This window comes from Oryctolagus cuniculus, chromosome 1 (genome assembly GCF_051225735.1).
Source record: "Oryctolagus cuniculus isolate XC-2025 breed Fujian yellow rabbit chromosome 1, ASM5122573v1, whole genome shotgun sequence".
NCBI lineage: Eukaryota > Metazoa > Chordata > Mammalia > Lagomorpha > Leporidae > Oryctolagus > Oryctolagus cuniculus.
This window is the reverse complement of record NC_142867.1, coordinates 231,149,546-231,168,725: the sequence shown is the minus strand read 5'-3', so window position 1 is coordinate 231,168,725 and position 19,180 is coordinate 231,149,546. Positions and strand designations below refer to the sequence as shown.

Here is a 19,180-nt window from a genome sequence, read left to right as displayed (position 1 = left end):
ATGTGCCAGGCACTGCAGCAGTGGTAGGGACACTGAGCACAAGCAGGCATGCTCCTGACTCTCAGGAGCTCAGAGTCTGGGAGAGGCTTTGCACACAGAGCTGGTGTTACACAGTGGCGGGGGCTCAGCCCCTCAGGCCTAGGTTTTCCCGGTCTTTGTCTTGGCCGCGTCATTTGATCTCCCTGACGGCAAGAGCGTCCATGGAGATAATGCATTTGCAGGACTTAGGGTAGTTCTTGGCATGTAGTAAGTGCTCAACAAATATTAAATGTTATTGTTATTACATTGGCCACAGTGGCCGGAGCTGCGCCGATCAGGAGCCAGGAGCTTCCTCCGGGTCTCCCACATGGGTGCAGGGGCCCAAGGACTTGGGCCATCTTCTACTGTTTCTCCAAGCCGTATCAGAGAGCTGGATCATAAGTGGAGCAGCCAGGACTTGAACCGGCACTCATATGGGATGCCAGCACTGCAGGCAGCGGCTTTACCCGCTATGCCACAGAGCCGACCCCTATTTTAAGTCAGTATAAAAAGTTCCTAACCACAGTTCACTGTGTAGTGGTCCTTGGAAATTCGGTTTTTTTTTTGAAGTTACACAAAAATGAGGGTGTATATGTAAGTACACACATGTGTATATTTGTAAATATATCTCATAAAAATCAAATTATTCTATCTTTAAATTTCTACATTATCTCTTTTCTAGATATAGTTATACATAGTTACATTGGAATTTTTTTGGTACACCATGGAGCAGAGATCAAAACCAGCATGCACTTATTTAAATACTGATGTCAACAATTGTCCCCAGAAAGTCAGACCACCAACTAGCAGGATCAGCAGTTTCTGAGCAGGATTTGTTTACTACTTTTAAATCGTACACTGTCCTCACCAATTCAAGAGTAAAATGTGGGGGCCAGTGCTGTGGTGTAGCGGGTAAAGCCGCCGCCTGCAGTGCAGGCATTCCATATGGGTGCCGGTTTGAGACCCGGCTGCTCCACTTCCGATCCAGCTCTCTGCTATGGCCTGGGAAAGCAGTAGGAGATGGCCCAAGTCCTTGGGCCCCTGCACCCACATGGGAGACTGGGAAGAAGCTCCTGGCTTTGGATCGGCTCAGCTCTTGCCATTGCGGCCATTTGTGGAGTGAACCAGCGGATGGAAGACCTCACTCTCTCTCTCTCTCCCTCTCTGCCTCTGCCTCTCTGTAGCTCTGCCTTTCAAATAAATAAATAAATCTTAAAAAAAAAATGAGTCAAATGTGTTGTGCTTTAGGCAATTTAAGATCTGATGGTCTGGGATACTGGGCAAAAGTGGCTTTTCAAACAAGATCTCACTTAATGGAATAGCTTTACCCCTCCTCGCCCTTTGTGCTATGGCCCAGAGCTTTCCCCTTATTTTTATTTATTTATTTATTTATTTTTGACAGGCAGAGTGGACAGTGAGAGAGAGAGAGACAGAGAGAAAGGTCTTTCTTTTGCCGTTGGTTCACCCTCCAATGGCCGCCGTGGCCGGCGCATCGCGCTGATCTGAAGGCAGGAGCCAGGTGCTTTTCCTGATCTCCCATGCGGGTGCAGGGCCCAAGCACTTGGGCCATCCTCCACTGCAATCCCAGGCCACAGCAGAGAGCTGGCCTGGAAGAGGGACAACCAGGACAGAATCCGGTGCCCTGACCGGGACTAGAACCTGGGGTGCCAGCGCCGCAAGGCAGAGGATTAGCCTAGTGAGCCACAGCGCCGGCCGGGCTTTCCCCTCATTACAAAGATGAAAACGCAGGCTCAGAGGACACAGGCAGCCTCCTTAGATTCATGTAACAGGAGTCTGTCATTGGCTCTGACTTGCTTGCCCCAAACCCTCAGTTCTTTCCAGTGCGCTGCACTGTCTCAGAAAACTCTCCCGTAAAAGAAATACCAGGAGAAGAGAAAAATGGGGAAAGTGAGAAAGATCCAAAGTCAAGAATTCCTAGAAAAAGAATTGAGAACACAGGAGAAAAAGGAAGACATAGCGTAAGGAAGCCGTCCCGGGCTGCAGACAGACCTGCGTCTTTGAGTTGAAAGAGCAGCTTTCGGCTCCCCGCTCCCCCGTAAGAGCTCAGAGCCCGCAAGCAGGGCGCCGTTGTCACGTCAAGTCCTGAACTGTTTTTCTGCCCAGAAAGACTGACGAAAGGGGCTAAACCTCAACCACAGCTGAGGCGGTGGCTGACGGAGTGGCTCCCGAGACAGGGCCACGTGGGCGGTCCCCACGTGGTGTGACGGCATCCCTGCACTAGGTTTGCTTCTTGTGGGTGGACATGAGCCTGCTCATCATCACCTCGGCCTGGGAGACCACGGAGGTGCGCGCACTGAGACCCTCCGTGACTACAGCGCTGTCTTCCCGGCGGCCAGGAGGGAGGCAGTGGCTACATCTGGTTAGCGGCACGCAGGGGAGAAGCTGCTGCAAGCTCAGGGCGCGTAGCTCCCATCTCTGGACGGTGGAATCCTGGAGCAGCCAAACTCAAAGGGCCGCTGGAAAAAGGCTTCCCTGAGCCACTCGGGCCGCCCTGCGAATTCACCTCTGGATTGGCGGTGGAGGTTAGGTACTCACCGTTTTCCTCCAAAGAATTGCCCGGTACTGAGGGACGCGCTGATTGTTCTGGTCGGAGAGGGTCACAGACAAGAAGAAGGGGCTCTTCTCTGCGTCGTTCCCGATGTAGTTCTGATGGACTGGAAAAGAAAGAGGCTTGGAACAGCGAGCACGTGGCACGGTCTCCGGGGCACGGGCTGCAGCGGATGCCGCAGAAGGTGTCCAGCCCTCTAGCCCAGCTCAGGGCAGAACCTGATCCCCCTCTGCTGATCATGCACTCCCCCGTCAGAGACTGCCGACATCTGGTCCCTTGCCGGACAGTTAAACAAGACGGGAAAGCTGCCAGGGGCTTCTGGAAGGGCCTTCTCACACCTAAAGCTACTCTGCTTCCTCCGGCTGTGGTGGTGGCTGCAAGTGACGCCAGGACAGCTGCATCCAGCTTGGGACCTGGAGGAGGGTCAGCCTGAGGGCCAAGGGTGCCACACCAAGGCTGGGGAGGCAGAAAGAGGGCATCACGGAGCCTCTGAACCCACCAACCCTGAGCCTGCTCCCTCTGGGTTTCTTGTTCTGCCCCTTACTGCCTAAGCCAGTGTGAGGCGGGCTTCCTGCTACTTGTAACTTGCGGTACTGTTTTTCTGTCGTCTTAACTGCTCTGGGCACAATGCTTGTCTGTATCTGGGAAGATGACAGCATTCCTGCTGGTTTCTTTCTTTATAAATGCTTCTACATTTCCCACCCGCCTGAATAAATTCTGCCTGATCAAATCGATATGAACTTAGAATAATGTAGAAGTTTTTAAAAAATATTTATTTAAAAGGCAAGAGAAGTGTGCACACATACACACCCATGAGAGAGAGAGAGAGAGAGAGAGAGAGAGAGAGAGAGAGATCTCCCAGGCACTGGTTTCCTGCAAAAGGGAGGCTGGGCTAGACCAAAGCCAGAAGCCAGGAACTCACTCCAGGTCTCCCACCTGGATGGCAGCCACCCAACCAGCTGAGTCATCACCACGCTAACAGGAAGCCGGAGTGGGAGCAGCGCGGGTCACTGAACCCAGGTGCTCCGGTACGGCGACCGTCCACGCGGCATCTTAGCTGCCACGCCAAGCGCCTGCCCCAGGATCAGGTTTTTTGAAAGATATCATTTAGGTTAGCGCTCTCCTTTCATGCTCCATCATCACATCCGCTGCAAACGAATGCATTGGCCTGAGACGCAGTTTCTCTACCTCATTTTTAACCTCCGTTCCTAACGTCTTCTGTCATTAACCACACTCCCACCTTCCGCCTTGCCATGTATTTCCACGTGAGCGGTTCCCTTTAAATGTGCACAGCTGTTCATGGTTGACCTTGTGCTTTGTGCCAGGTGCCAGGCTTAGTTTCACTCCTGCACATCAGATTGAAACTTCTGCTCAGACCTGCTGGGTAGCTACTAGCAATGCCCTCACTTCACACATGGGAAACTCACACCCGGAGAACTGGAGAGGAACTAGAGTGAGGCCCAATGATCAGTAACAGCGGAAGCAGGAAGAAAGCCGCGCTATGGGCTCCACGAGGGCAGGCGTTCCGACCTCCTTTACCTGCACCCCCACTGCTCTGCATATCGCCTGGTGATAACAAACACGCGTCACTGGTGAATGGACGATGCCGGAGCCTAGCGCCTCGCTCAGGACACCAGCTCTGTCTCTCACGCCCTGGAACTGAGTCACAAAACCCACAGCAGGCAGGCTGCTTGCCTTGCTAAGTGTAAAGGTGTTTCTCCCAACCCCCTGAAAATTTTATTTATTTCACAAATCACTCATTATCTACTAATCTCTTCTACTTTCCCAGGGATTCCCCCCCCCAAAAAAAAAGAGTAAAAAAAAAACAAAAACAAAACAAAAACAAAACAAAAACACACCAAACCAAAAACCCAGCCCACCCAACCAAAACAAGAAAAGTCTTGGGCCACGACTCTGACTTCAACCGCTGAATTTACAGAGCTGACTGTGGACGCTGAGTGAAACGCCCTGATGCTGTCCCTCCACGGGTGGGTTCCACTTATCCAGGGCACCAGGAATTACACCCACACCCATTCTCATTTTGAATATCCTTTCTTCCCGATCACCACAGTGGCATAATTACCTTGTCCTAAAAAATACTTGAAATACCATCTGGTGTGGTATTCTGGGTTCTCCAAGTGCACGTCCGTTCTTCGCCAAGTGCCTGGCAGTGCCGTCGCATTCTGTAACGGTACAGAGTTGTGCCGTAAGAGGCTTATCCAGAAAGTGAACCAGACTCTGGCCAAGAACCAGAGGATAAAGAGCCAGAAACAATCACCATTAACAGCGTCTACCCAACAGCCATGACCACTCGCTGTCATCTGAGAAGACACAGCCTGAATTCACACCCCGCAAGCATTCAAGCATTTCGGACACTGGCCGTAGGAGAAAGAACCCAGGCATCAGCGAGCTTGGCTCTTCATGACAAGGATCAGGTCCCATTCAAGTTTTCACGGGTCTTGGAGTTGGCGCCCCCTAGAGGTACCTCTTTTATGTGCTCTCTTTTCTAGGCCTAGAATACATCTTGGCGGCATCTTACTTCTGGGCTTCCCAGAATTTGAATAAAAGTGTCATAAAAATCACCCAACTAATGTGAAAAATATGGACGAACATAAATTACTGGAACCTTTTATCCAAAGAAATCATCATTCATGCTCTGGTATGGCTTCTTTTCTAATTTTTCCCTATGCATGCACCTTTGTATCTTGGTTACCAAAACGGAATCTTACTGCACACACAGTTTCACGGATCACTTTCCCACTTAGTATTTTTCCATAGCAATAAATTTGCTTCTTCAATACTAACCTTAAATTAATTAACTAATTTTTTAAAAATTTATTTGAAAGACAGAGACACACAGTGACAGACAGAGAGCCCTTCCATCTGCGGGCTCACTCCCGAAATACCTGCAAAATCCAGGGCTGGGCCAGGAAGAGCCAGGGCCTAGACTCCCTCTGGGTCTCCCATGTGAGTGGCAGGCCCAAGTACTTGGCCACTCATCTCAGGGTGTGCCTCAGCAGAAGCTGTAGTCAGAGGAGGAGGTGGGCCTCAAACCCATGCACTCTGACACGGGGTGCTGGAGTCCCAAGTGGCGTCTTAACTGTTGCACCAAATGTCTACTTCTGTAATACTAATGTTAGTGGCTCTACATTATTTTCTTATACGGACATAATTACTGGACAATTGGAATGCTTCTAATATTTTATTATTGTAAATGAAGTTGTGACCAACATCTTCTAATTCTGTGTTTGCATACTTATAGTCTAATTATTTGTTGTTTTAAAAATATATTTATTTAGAGATTCAGAGAAAGAAGAGAAAGGGGAAGGAGAGAGGAAGAAAGGAGGGAAGATGGGCCGGCGCCGCAGCTCACTAGGCTAATCCTCCGCCTTGAGGCGCCGGCACACCGGGTTCTAGTCCCGGTTGGGGCGCCGGATTCTGTCCCGGTTGCCCCTCTTCCAGGCCAGCCCTCTGCTGTGGCCCGGGAGTGCAGTGGAGGATGGCCCAGGTGCTTGGGCCCTGCACCCCACGGGAGACCAGGAAAAGCACCTGGCTCCTGGCTCCTGCCATTGGATCAGCGCGGTGCGCCGGCCGCAGCACGCCAGCTGTGGTGGCCATTGGAGGGTGAACCCCTTTCTCTCTGTCTCTCTCTCTCACTGTCCACTCTGCCTGTCAAAAAAAAAAAAAAAAAAAAAAAAAAAAAGGAGGGAAGAGAGAGAGATCCCTTTTGCAGGCTCACTCCCCAAGTGCTTGTCACAGCTCCCAACTAGGGCTGAAGCTGGAGCCTGTAGCCTGTAGCCTGTACTTCAACCCAGGTCGCCCGTTAGATGGCACCCAACTGAGCCGTCACTGCCGCCTCTCAGGGTTTGCATAGCAAGAAGCTGGAGTCAGGAGCTGGGAACAGAACCCAGGGACACTAATATAGGATGCAGGCAGCTTAACTGCTGGACTAAATGCCCACCCCCGATTCTTTTTTTTTTCTTTTTTTTTTTTTGACAGACAGAATGGGTAGTGAGAGAGAGAGACAGAGAGAAAGGTCTTCCTTTTGCCGTTGGTTCACCCTCCAATGGCCGCCATGGCTGGCGCACTGCGGCCGGTGCACCGCGCTGATCCGAAGGCAGGAGCCAGGTGCTTCTCCTGGTCTCCCATGGGGTGCAGGGCCCAAGCACTTGGGTCATCCTCCACTGCACTCCCTGGCCACAGCAGAGAGCTGGCCTGGAAGAGGGGCAACCGGGACAGAATCCGGTGCCCCGACCGGGACTAGAACCCGGTGTGCCGGCGCTGCAAGGCGGAGGATTAGCCTATTGAGCCACAGCGCCAGCCTGGAATATTTTATTCATATTTTTATTGGTCATTTACAATTCTTTTTTGGCTTACCTGTTGGAGTCCTTTGCTAGTTGTTCAATTATTCTTTTTTCTTCACAAATTACTTATGAAGCAGACTGCAAATAATTTATCCTAAATAAATTCTTACTTCTAAATGTGGTTAATGGTATTTTGGGCCACACAGATATTTTAAAATGTGCATGTAAGCAAATTTCTTGAATTTTTCCCTTTTATGGTTCCTATCTTTAGTACCATTATATTAAAAGCCTTTTCATACCAGTATTAACCGGACTGTCGACCTCTTTTTCTAGATGGTTTGTGACTCAACTTTTATATTCCACTCTCAAGGCTATCCAACACTTCCTTTGAAGTGTGCCATGAGATGAGGATCAAGGATCTCCAAACAGCTTCTCTGTTAATCCAGTACTAATTAAACATTATCTTCTCCTACCTCTGTGACATCTGACTTCATAGCAAACGTCCGACTCTCCCACGGCCTGGGAGGAGACTGCTGGATGGATGTCGGATTCTCTGAGAGACTGGGTGCCACTGTGTTCAGGCGCTGCTGGCATCTGCCCTGTGCCAAGTGCGCAAGACAGACGACCGGAACACACTTTTGGATTGTGATAGACGTCTTGCGACTTATCAAGGTATTCGTGGTCAGCTTCCTTATCGTGTTGAGGAAGTTTTCTCTTATTGTGACTTTACAAAGAGGCTTTTCCCAGGAAGAATATTGAAGGTTGTTGAATGCTTTTTTTTTTTTTTTGGGGGGGGGTGTGGAGTGGGGGGAGGACTACTGAGAGACTAGGTAAAGCGGGGTTGGGGGAACCGTAGAAACGTACAGAACTATAGGAACAGCTCTTCTGACGATGACGGGCTCTTAGCTGTCTGGAATGCACCCTACCACTGCATCATGGCATGGTATTTTTTTAAAGTTTTATTCTGTTTACTTGAAAGGCAGAGTTATGGGGAAGGGGGAGGGGAGAGAGAGGGGGAGAGAGAGAGAGTCCATCCACACTTTCACTCCCCAAATGGCTGCAGTGGCCAAGACTGGGCCAGGCCGAAGGCAGGAGTCTGGAATTCCATCTGGGTCTCCCATGTGAGTGCAGGGGCCCAAGCTCTTGGGCCATCTTGTGCTGCTTTCCCAGGTGCATTAGTAGAGAGCTGGATTGGAAGTGGAGCAGCTGGGATCTGAACCAGTGCGCCTGTGGAATGCCAGCATTGTAGGCAGTGGCTCAGCCCTCTGCGCCGCAGTCCTGGCCCTAGTATCCTTTTAATCGCTGCTGGATTTTAAAAATGATTTCTCTGTGCCCTTTGCTAGTGAGATGGACGGGCAGGCTTCTCTGCACGTGTTTCTGGGTCACGTCACCTTATGAAGTGAACTAGGGTGGTTTCCGTGTTTGTCGTTGTTCTGCTAAGAGCGCTGAACGCCAAGGCACCAGGCTCAGCTCTGTCCACGCGTTTCCTGCAGAGCCACCCCGCCAGCTCGATGAGACAGATTCTATTTTAGCCCTTTTCTTTCGGATGAGGAAAGTGAAGCTTAAAGACTAACAATTCGCCTGAGACCACAAGCTGGGGAGCTGGGGAGCCGGGACAGAAGCCAGTTCCATTTCCAGAGGGGTTTTCTCTTTCCTTTCTATATCTGAACCATCACACCATCTTCTGTCTCCTTTTTTATGTCCTGCCTTTTCAACCTCTCCAGGAGTAAAAACATAGCTTAAAGTTTCTTCTTATTTTGGTGTTTTTATCAGTTTTTCTTCAAATCTTAAACACTAATATTGCTACATATGTGTAAGTTTTTATTTAGAAGTAATTTTAAATTTATGAGCACATAAAAGCTGCAAAAGACGCTGGCACTGTGCTGCAATGAGTTAAGCCACCGTCTGCAACGCTGACATCTCATAAGGGCACAGTTCGAGTCCCGGCTGCTCCACTTCCGGTCCAGCTCCCTGCTAATGCAGGGCAAAGGCAGCGGAAGATGGTCCAAGTGCTTGGGCCCCTGCACCCACGTGGGAGACCCAGAGGAGGCTCCTGGCTCCTGGCTTTGGATCGGCCCAGCTCCAGCTGTTGCAGCCAACTGGGGAGTGAACCAGAGAATGGAAGATCTCTCTTTCTCTCTCTCTCTCTCCCTCCCTCCCTCTCTCTAACTCTGCCTTTCAAATAAATAAATAAAAAATTTTAACAAGTCTACAGTTAACTGAAGAAAAGCTGCAATAAGAACAGTGCAGGGGGCTGGTGCTGTGGTACAGTAGGCTAAGCCTCCACCCGCGATGCTGGCATCCGATAGGGGCGCCGGTTCAAGTTCCGGCTGCTCTTCTTCAGATCCAGCTCCCTGCTAATGGCCCGGGAAAGCAGTGGAGGATGGCCCAAGTGCTTGGGCCCCTGTACCTGCATGGGAGACCCAGAAGAAGCTCCTGGCTCCTGGTCAGATCAACCCAGCTCTGGCTGTTGTGGCCACTTGGGGAGTGAACCAGCAGATGGAAGACCTCTGTCTGTCTGTCTGTCTCTCCCTCTCTCTGTAACTCTGTATCTCAAATAAATAATGAATCTTAAGGAACTAGAACAGCGCAGGGAGCATCTGTATATCTTTTACCAGATTCACCTGCTATTACTGTTTTACCCCCCGGCTTATTTGCTTGTTTGTTCATTCCCTTCCTACACACATGCACACACACACACACACAGAGAATTTTTCTGAACCATTTAATACTCAGATGCATAAATAATAAGCCTTTCTCCCTAAATACTTTAACATGTATCCCCCAAGAATATGAACGTTTTATTGCATTAGCACAATGCCCACACAGTTTTATCAATTTTTTTTTTTTTTGGGCAGGCAGAGTGGACAGTGAGAGAGAGAGACAGAGAGAAAGGTCTTCCTTTGCCGTTGGTTCACCCTCCAATGGCCGCCGCAGCTGGCGCGCTGCGGCCGGCGCACCACGCTGATCCGATGGCAGGAGCCAGGTACTTATCCTGGTCTCCCATGGGGTGCAGGGCCCAAGCACTTGGGCCATCCTCCACTGCACTCTTGGGCCACAGCAGAGGGCTGGCCTGGAAGAGGGGCAACCGGGACAGAATCCGGCGCCCCGACCGGGACTAGAACCCGGTGTGCCGGCGCCGTAAGGCGGAGGATTAGCCTAGTGAGCCGCGGCGCTGGCCGGGATGGTGACTTTTATCACGTGTCCCAGGTGTTGCCTCTGAGCTGTGACCTTCTGCTGGGACTCCAGAGGAGCAAATACCAGGATTTTGTTCCTTACAGGATTTCTGCGTGATCTGTTATCAACAGTCATTCATTTGATAACCATGAGCCCCCAGCAGTACTCCTGGTCCAGGACACCGGGCAGCTCTGGCTTGACCCTGAGGTCCATCAGCCAGTCTCAGGCACCAGCTGGCCACACACGGGCAGAGTCCACCCAGGAAGCTGGACTTTGCATCAGACTCCATGGTTGTTGCTGCTATAGTTCCAAGGCACTGGGTCTTAGAAAGCTTCCACAGAGCCTGCAGGGGAAGCTCTTATGTTACCAGCACATGGAAGTCCCTGGCCTCAAAGACTTGCAAAGCACAGACAGGCCCACTTCAGCGGGCAGAGCCAGACCCTCGCTCAGTGCTTCTCAAATTTGTTGAAACACACAGTCCTGGACCCATGACAGAGCTCCTCCCCAGGACCTCCGGCGGTGGGATCTCGAATCTGTACTTTCTTTAAAGATGTATTTATTTACTTGAAAGAGTTCCAGAGAGAGGAAGAGGGGGAGAGAGGGAAAGACGGGAGAGAGAGAGAGAGAATATGAAAGAGAAAGAGAGATGGAGAAAGAGAGACCTTCCATCTCCTGGTTCACTCCCCAGGTAGCCAGAATGGCCAGCACTATCCAGGCTGAAGCCAGGAGTCAGGAGCTTCATCCAAGTCTCCCACGTGGGTGCAGGGCCTACACACTTGGGCCATCCTCTGCTGCTTTTCCCAGGCCACCAGCAGGAGCTGGACTGGAAGTGGAGCAGCCATGACAAGAATCTGTGCCCAGGTGAGATGCCGGTGTCACAGGCGGCAGCTTTACACTCTATGCCGCAACGGACTCCCAGACTCTGCATTTTAACAAGCATCCAGCTGCTTCTGATGGCCACTGGACTTCCAGAACCAGTGCTCTTGACCAAGGTATTAACAGAATCGGGAGCAGAAGAAGGGATCAGCAATGTGGATGGGCACAAATGTCTTTTTCTCTCTGGCTAAAGTTCAGTATTTCATTCCACGATGAATACACGTGAAAAACCACAGTAAAACAAGTAGTCCTGGTAACCATGCCACACCCCCATACATACAAAGAAGAAAAAGAAGAGAAAGATCACAGACATTTTCAAAACTTGTCCAGTGACTGGCGACATCTCCAGATAGTTCATGTTCTCCACTCAGAATTATATGGAGCTGTGAGACTCGCTACTGGGCTGGTTATTTAATGTATTAAATTAAGCATATATATATTACTACATTATGAATTAGGCTTAGAAGTCATTTTGATAACTCTATTTTTTTTAAAAAAAAACAGGCAGAGTAAGACAGTGAGAGAGAGAGACAGAGAGAAAAGTCTTCCTTCCATTGGTTCACCCCCCAAATGGCTGCTACGGCCGGCGCGCTGCGCTGATTCGAAGCCAGGAGCCAAGAGCTTCCTTCCGGTCTCCCATGCAGGTGCAGGGCCCAAGCACTTGGGCCATCCTCCACTGCCTTCCCGGGCCACAGCAGAGAGCTGGACTGGAAGAGGGGCAACCGGGACTAGAACCCGGTGTGCCGGCACCGCAAGGCGGAGGATTAGCCTAGTGAGCCACAGCGCCGGCCTGGGTTGGTCTTTTGTCACACACAGCCCTCCTTTCTGTTGGGTCACATCCTGGGACACCGCAGATGCACACGTTCAGCTTTCGTAGACACTGACAGTTTCCTGAAGAGGCTGCCTACTAGCAACACAGATGAGAATTCTAGCTGGCCCACAACCTCTGACAAAACTCAGCATTTCAGTCCTTTTTATTTCACTGTTCTGGAGTGAGTATATCGGTACCTAATCATGCTTTAATTTGCAATAAAGCCTGGCTGCTTTAAGTATGATCTGCTTTACAAAGGACTTCAGAGCCATTTAAACAGCAACTGCATCTATGACAATTTAGGGTGATAATGAAACGGGGACATGTTGCGCATTTGACATCAACAGGAAAACTAGGAGGATATATTCTGATGGGTCCGTTTCCCAGATAACTGAAGTTTATCATTGCAAGCACCCACACTTATTTCACGCCCTTTTAAATCAACATTGGCCAGAAGGTATGCTGGGGGTGGGTAATGGACTTGAACTGTCCCCGTGCTGCGGACATGCACGCTGCCCTTGTCCACACGTGTGGTGAGTGCTGAGACGGAGAACTCCTGAAGCATTTGTGCATCAAATTCCAAAGCCCACTAAAGCTTCCGGCTGCCTCCATTGCTTTTTAAAAACTTATTTATTTATTCATTTGTTGGGGGGGCAGACAGAGACAGAGAAAGGGACAGAGAGTTTCCATTTGCTGGTCCACTCCCCAAATACCTACAATGGCTGGAACTGGGCAGGGTGGAAGCTGGGAAGTGGGACTCTAATCCCAGCCTGGAACTCAGTCCAGGTATCTATCACATGTGGGTGGCAGGAAGGTGAAATCAGGAGTTGGAGCCAGGTATTGAACCCGGGTTCTCCAACATGGGATGCGGGCATCTTAACCGCTAGGCTACACCTAGCTTGTAGGTGGCCTGCTCCTACTTCATTTGTACCTGTAGGCTATGAAGGAGGAAGGCTGAGTCAGGCTGGGGTATTCTGAGGAGAATTTTAGCTAGGAATGCACGTATAACATCCTGATTTTACTTGAATGTTCTCAAATATTTGACAAGAGGGAAGCCACGCAATGCGGACGCTCAGACTACAGACGAGCGCACAGGTTTAGGTGCTGCCCCTGGCTTCACTGAGTGTCTCAGAGTGAGTTCAGTAAGGAGGGATGTGTTTAATTGATTTCACGTTGGTTTCCAGGTTACACTGCTGAGATAAAGCAGGCAGCAGGAAAGATAGATTAAACAAATAAACCACAAAGCTTTGGATTACAAATGTAAACACAAATATAAGCTGGTTGTAAAAAAGTGAAGCCACTCAAAAAAATTAAAGTATCTTTCTCTCCCATCGTCCATGCCCCAGTCCGCTTCTTCCCCCTGTAATAGTCATGCTACTGGATCCATTTGGCTAGTGTCAGATCTTTTATATGCGTCAGCAAAGATGTGCTTACTTTATACATATACACACATACCACACATTAACATACATATAGATTCTCTCTCTGTTTATATATGCATGTGTATACACACACATAATGTTTTCATAAATGGGATAGTCATGTTGGTATTACATTGACACTTGTTTTTTTCCGCTAAAGAAAACACCTTGTGACTACTTTGGGTCAGTACCTATAGATTCACTTTGTTCTTAACGACTACACAGATTCTTTTTTGAAAAGTTAAACACTTCTTTGAGTGCAGATGTTGTAGAGTAGCATGCAGTGCCCAGCGGAGAACCTCCAACTTCTTCCCTCATTTCCCTCTCTAAGCAGGAGGGATTTCCATTAAGTTCTCTGTCTCTGCAAATTTTCCTGCATACTAACAAACAGGGACGACATTACACAAATCCTCGTGGCACTTGCTTTTGTGTCTCACACTGGACCTGAAACATTTCTCTGTGGTGGTACATACACCTCTGCCTCATCCGTTCTAGAAGTTACTACACATTTCACATTTTGATGTACCCTAGAGGAGTAATATCATTCCTCACTCTTAGAAACTGAGGCTGTTTCTTGTTTCGCCTTTTTTCCCCCCTATTTTTACTCATGCTATGATGTACGTCCTAGTAATAGAACTGCTGGCCAAATGCTACACACATTTTTAATTACCGCTAATTGCTCTCCCAAAAGATTATTCTATCTTACACACCCCCCAGCAATGTATGAGAGAATTCTCCCCATGCTAAAGTAGACAGATTTGCAAAATCTGGAAGCTTGTCCCCTCTGTGCCACCACCTACTAATTGATACATGCAAGTGAATTGGAAGGGAGAGCCTTGGGGATCCACCTGGGGGTCACACTTATTCTAATTAATAATCTGGATGAGCACACAGATGGCAAGACAACCACATTTGAAGCTTAATATAAAGCCGCTCAGTGGGTTAGCTAAGGGGACAGGTGACAGAATCAAGATGTCACCAAAAACTCTTGACAATTATGGGACACACTAATGAGATCAAAGTTACCGTGCACAATGCACAAGGCTACACTTAGGTACAAAACACAAATCGCTCAAGCACAGGATGGGGACGGCCAGGCACTGCACAGCAGGCTTCGTCAACCTTTTGGTCCATCAGGAAACTGAGGCTCGAAGACTCTGAGCGGGAGCTGCTGGGGCTGTCTGATTCTAAAATGTTCTCTGCGACACCTTCATGCTGCCTCACAGCTGGACGCCTACACACATGGAAACGTCTAGAGTGGTGGGAGGTGGCATACTGTGGGCTCATCGTGAGCGTCAGGATTCACAGAAAGAGGTGGAGGGTCTACAGTAAGGAAGAAGAAGGGCCTGCCCTGACCTGCCCTGCAGCTGTGTGCAGCCACCAGAGCCACGTGTTCTACTGGAGACCTCTGTGTATCCAGGGGACAGCACTGAGGGCGGAGGTGGTGGAACCGAGTCCTTGACTCGGGAGGAAACTGATGATGTCTTCAAGAGCCTGAAGGCCTGTCATGCTGAAGAGTGCTGAGCCTTGGCCCACAGGCTATGGAGGACGGAAGTAGCAACTCCAAATGGAATACAGAGGCAGCCTACTGTTCAATAAGAAGTTTCTAGCAATGAGGCGAAGGAATGACTGCTTGAGAGATCTGGTATGAGGGGAAATATTTACTTGATCTTTGTCCCTGGTTCTTGGCGTACAGTGCCCCAAACCCTAGGGGTATCCTGGGTGACAACGGTGATAGGAATGTCTTTGTTCTGAGGTGGTGACTCTTGGGAGAACCCCTAGGTAGCTTCAGGATGAGGGTGGGCTCCCAAAAAGATGAAGCCTTGGGTAGAATCTTCTGGAGTTTTCAGCCCTACTCTCAACCTCAAGAGAAAGGGGAGGGGCTGGAGACTGAGTCAATTCTCAATGGCCAGCGATGTAATTAATCATGCCTACCTGGTGAAATCTCCGGAAACCCCTAAACCAGAAGGCTCTCCCAGGTTGGTGAGCAGGTTGAGCTGTGGGGAAGTTGAAGCTGGCATGTCCCGAGAAGGTTTGGAAGCTCCGTGCCATCCCAACCCCATGCCTTGCCCTATGCATCTCTTCCATTTGGCCGTTCCTGAGTTGTATCCTTTAGAGTAAACCATTAACAGTAAGTAAACCATTTCTCTGAGTTCTGCGAGTCATTTTAGCAAGTTGGGGGACCTCAGGAAGAGGGCTGTGGGAATCTGATTTTGTACCCAGTCAGACAGGAATCTGGCTCCTTCTGAAGTGAGGCCAGTCTTGTGGGACCAAGTCCTTAAACCTCGGCAGTGTGCTGCTAACTCCAGGTAGTTGGTGTTGAAACCAAGTGGAACTACAGGACAATCAGTTGGGTCAGTGTGTGGAGCAATTCGGACTATACTGTTACTGGAATTAAGACTTATTCTATGCATCTGCTCTCCCACAATATGGCGCTGGGAGAGAAGAAAACAGCTTCTGCACAGCTGCCTCCAGTTCAGCCAATAAACTGTAGGACTTGCTCCTGATTGGAGAGCAGCATACTCGGCGTGTGGGCAGCCGAGTTAGGATTGGCGGAGGAGGACTATAAAGGAGGAGAGAGACGGCATGCACCAGGAACATCTAAGAGAAACATCTAAGGGGAACACCTGTGCAGCCCCCGAGAGAGCCGGCCGGCGGTGTGCCGCTCCCCTGCGGAAGTGGGGAATGTGGCCAGGGGGAACTGCCCTTCCACGGAGGTGGAAGGGACAGTAGCCAACCCGGGAAGAACCAGCAGCAAACCCGGGGAGGGCCGAGCAGACGAAAGAACAGCGCAGGGTCCTGTGTCGTTCCTCCACGAAGAGGGGGAGTGACATAATGGTGCCGTGACTCGGATATGAAGCCTAGGCAGGGCTTAGTGTCGTTCCCCCACGAAGACGGGGAGCGACAGGTCAGAACTGGTTGGTGTCAGCAAGGAAGAAAACTGATCAAAAAGTAGCAAGTTTCCCACAACCAGAGAGATGTTTGGGCAGGGAGAGACCCACTGACCCTGGGTAAAGTTGCTGAGTGGGTCTATGTGTTGGACAGAGAATGGCCTAACGAACCCTGGGCCGGCAAGGCAGGCTCCATGCTAACAGAGCTGACTGGTAACCTGTGTACCAGCCCATGACCAAGTGTACGGGAATGGAGAGAAGGCATTAGCAAGTTCTATAGCCAAGTGATCTCACTGCGTCATTGGAATACACACTCAGTGGTTCATCTCGTTCAAGAGTCCAGTCCCAACTGGGGGTTCCTGAATTCCCTGCTGAGTGGCCTAAGGTGGTGCTGTACACTAGTCAGGCAGGGTGGGTCACAGGGAGTTCTTCAACAGGCTGGAAATCAAGGCAGGGCCTTCACCACAGATAGGCCGAGGAGCACTGCTTGGAGGCTTGGCCTTCCTGCCACATCCCTGGGAAACCTTGTCTGACCACCTTATCTGAAGGTGGCCTCTTCTGGTTACACTCCGCACGATGGTACGCTGTTTCTCTACAGTACTCGCCCACACGTGCAACCTTCCCATGTATTTGGGTTACGACTGACCACTCTCCCTTCCAGTTCCTAAGCCCACAAGGGCAGGGACCTCAGCGCTCTCATTCACCCCTGTACCCAGTGGCACCGAGCAATGACCCTATGAGTGCACACTGAATGAATGGTTCCTCACATTACATGAAAGACACTCCTGATACAACTTATGCTTTTTTTTTGTAGCAATGATGCACTATAGTATTCAGACTCATTCTTCCTCTGAAAAGCACTCTAAGTACCAGGAAAATATTAAAATCATCTCCTTAGACGTTTTGGAGCACTTAGCAGAGAGTAAGGACTTCACAACCCAAACTGAGAGGCAGAGACCCCAAAGAGGTAAGTGCAACCCAGAAGCCACCCCCACCCCCCTTGTTTTTGGCTTGAGGGTATTTGTCAACCCTAGCAAAAACTGAATGAGGGTTGTGCTGACCTCATGGGGCCAGGGGGCAAAGAATCCAATCCCTAGCCCCAGTGAAGGAGGCCAGCAGGAGACTACCCCATGGTATGCTGGGATCCCAAAGGGCCACCTGCTCAAGGAAGAGTGAACTGAAGAAAACACCTCCACCACCAAGACGGCAGGGAAGGCTCTGTGTGGCCGCGGAGCCGCCTGGGGAGGGTCTCTGCGGGGCGGTGCCCACAGGTCAGCGCCAGCCTGTATTCCCCGGGTTAGTGTAAAAGGCTTCAGGTTGGGAATTCACTTTACAGGGGTCTCGTGTAAGCAAACATAAAGCCTTCCTTCCAAAGGGCAACTCATCTTAGGCCTCACATTGTTCCTAAAAACTAATTTCCAAGAACAACAGACAGCACACCATCAGGCAGCAAAAGACAGGAAGAAACACATTACACCACAAGCAGATGCCAGGAGGAAAGAAATCAAACAGAAAACCTCATACATTAGGAATATCAGTCACAGAGGAACTATAATAAAGGTTTAAGAAGACAAAAAGCGAAGTTTGGAAGAGTAAACTGTGAGAAGTGACTGTGCAATCTTGGATTAAGGTAATGGTGTTTTCAGTCATGAAAGCACAAGCAACAACAACAACAACAAATACAGACCAACTGGCCATCCTCAAATTTAAAAATTTCAGTGCCTCAAAGGACACAGTCAAGAGAGTGAAAAGACAATCCAAGGAACAGGAGAAAACTTTTGCAAATTAAATATACAATGAGACTAAATAAAGAACATTTATAATTCAACAATAAAAAGACAACCAAATCATGAAACTGCTATGCAATTTGTTCATGGTGTGAACAGTCGCAGGCCACTAGACTGAGTTAAGGACGGTAACTCATCCAGAGGAAGCCTCTGTTCTCCCCCTCTCGGCATCAGGTGCTCGCATGACCCTTTACTGGGTTGAGCGGTAACACTGGCCAGAAGCTTGAAACTGAAGACCACCGACATCAGACACAGCCGGGGGGCTCCAGCCGAGCACTCCTTCTCAGCAGCTCTGTGGAACCCAAATCTATAAAAATATTTGGCCCGTGACATCCTATTTCCTGGGAGAAATCTGAAACAGGACGGTGTTTTGAACACAGCAGACCATGGCCATCTGTGCAGCCAATGATTCCACCAAATGGCTCCCAGCATGGCAAGTGAAGAGCTTGGGGCCACACGGCTGGGCGCTGCAGAGCCAGGGTGGAACCCCAGCCGTCTGACTCCAGAGCCGGAGCACAGGACACTTGAGGACCTGCCCCCAGTGTTCGGCAGGACAAGGTGACAGCCAGGGGAGCTCTGCTTGATGACTGCAGTGTCTGCTGCGTCTGGTTCCACAGGCAGGCTCTGTTTGCACCTTCCCTGTGTGTGTTTCCTCCAGGTGTGCGTGTGTGTTTCCTCCAGGTGTGTGTGTGTGTGTGTGTGTGTGTTTCCTCCAGGGGTGTGTGTGTGTGTGTTTCCTCCAGGTAGGTGTGTGTGTGTGTTTCCTCCAGGTAGGGTGTGTGTATGTAGGTTCTCCAGGTGTGTGTGTGTGTGTGTGTGTTTCCTCCAGGTGTATGCGTGTGTGTGTGTGTGTGTGTGTGTTTCCTCCTGGCACTGGTCCTGGGAGGGGCCAGAGCTGTGTTTCTGTAGGGTAAGGTGTGTGTGTGTGTCCTCCAGGTGTGTGTGTGTGTGTGTTTATTTCCTCCAGGTAGATGTGTGTGTTTCCTCTAGGTGTGTGTGTGTACTTCCTCCAGGTGCTGGCCCTGGGAGGGGCCAGAGCTGTGTTTCTGAAGGGTAAGGTGTGTGTGTGTGTCCTCCAGGTGTGTGTGTGTGTTTCCTCCAGGTGTGTGTGTGTGTGTGTGTGTGTACTTCCTCCAGGTGCTGGCCCTGGGAGGGGCCAGAGCTGTGTTTCTGTAGGGTGAGGTGTGTGTGTGTGTGTGTGTGCTTTCTCCAGGTGTATGCGTGTGTGTGTGTGTGTGTACTTCCTCCAGGCGCTGGCCCTGTGAGGGACCAGAGCTGTGTTTCTGTAGGGTGAGGGGTGTGTGTGTGTGTGTGTGTTTCCTCCAG

General features: G+C 50.0%; 1 protein-coding gene across 5 annotated transcripts in view; it reads right to left on the bottom strand.

Moving 5' to 3' along the window:
* The window catches only part of GARNL3 (GTPase activating Rap/RanGAP domain like 3), a 162,051-nt gene that overhangs the window by 66,991 nt on the left and 75,880 nt on the right, over window positions 1-19,180 (bottom strand). For all 5 annotated transcript variants that reach the window (XR_016225287.1, XM_051854945.3, XM_051854951.3 and 2 more), the window contains 2 exons: window positions 4,671-4,770; window positions 2,575-2,693 (listed from right to left, as the gene is read on the bottom strand). Coding sequence is in view for 3 of the 5 variants with exons in the window: in XM_051854945.3 (XP_051710905.3) it covers window positions 2,575-2,693; window positions 4,671-4,770 (219 nt within the window). In the remaining 2 variants the exon portion in view is untranslated. The remainder of the gene's footprint in view (window positions 1-2,574; window positions 2,694-4,670; window positions 4,771-19,180) is intronic.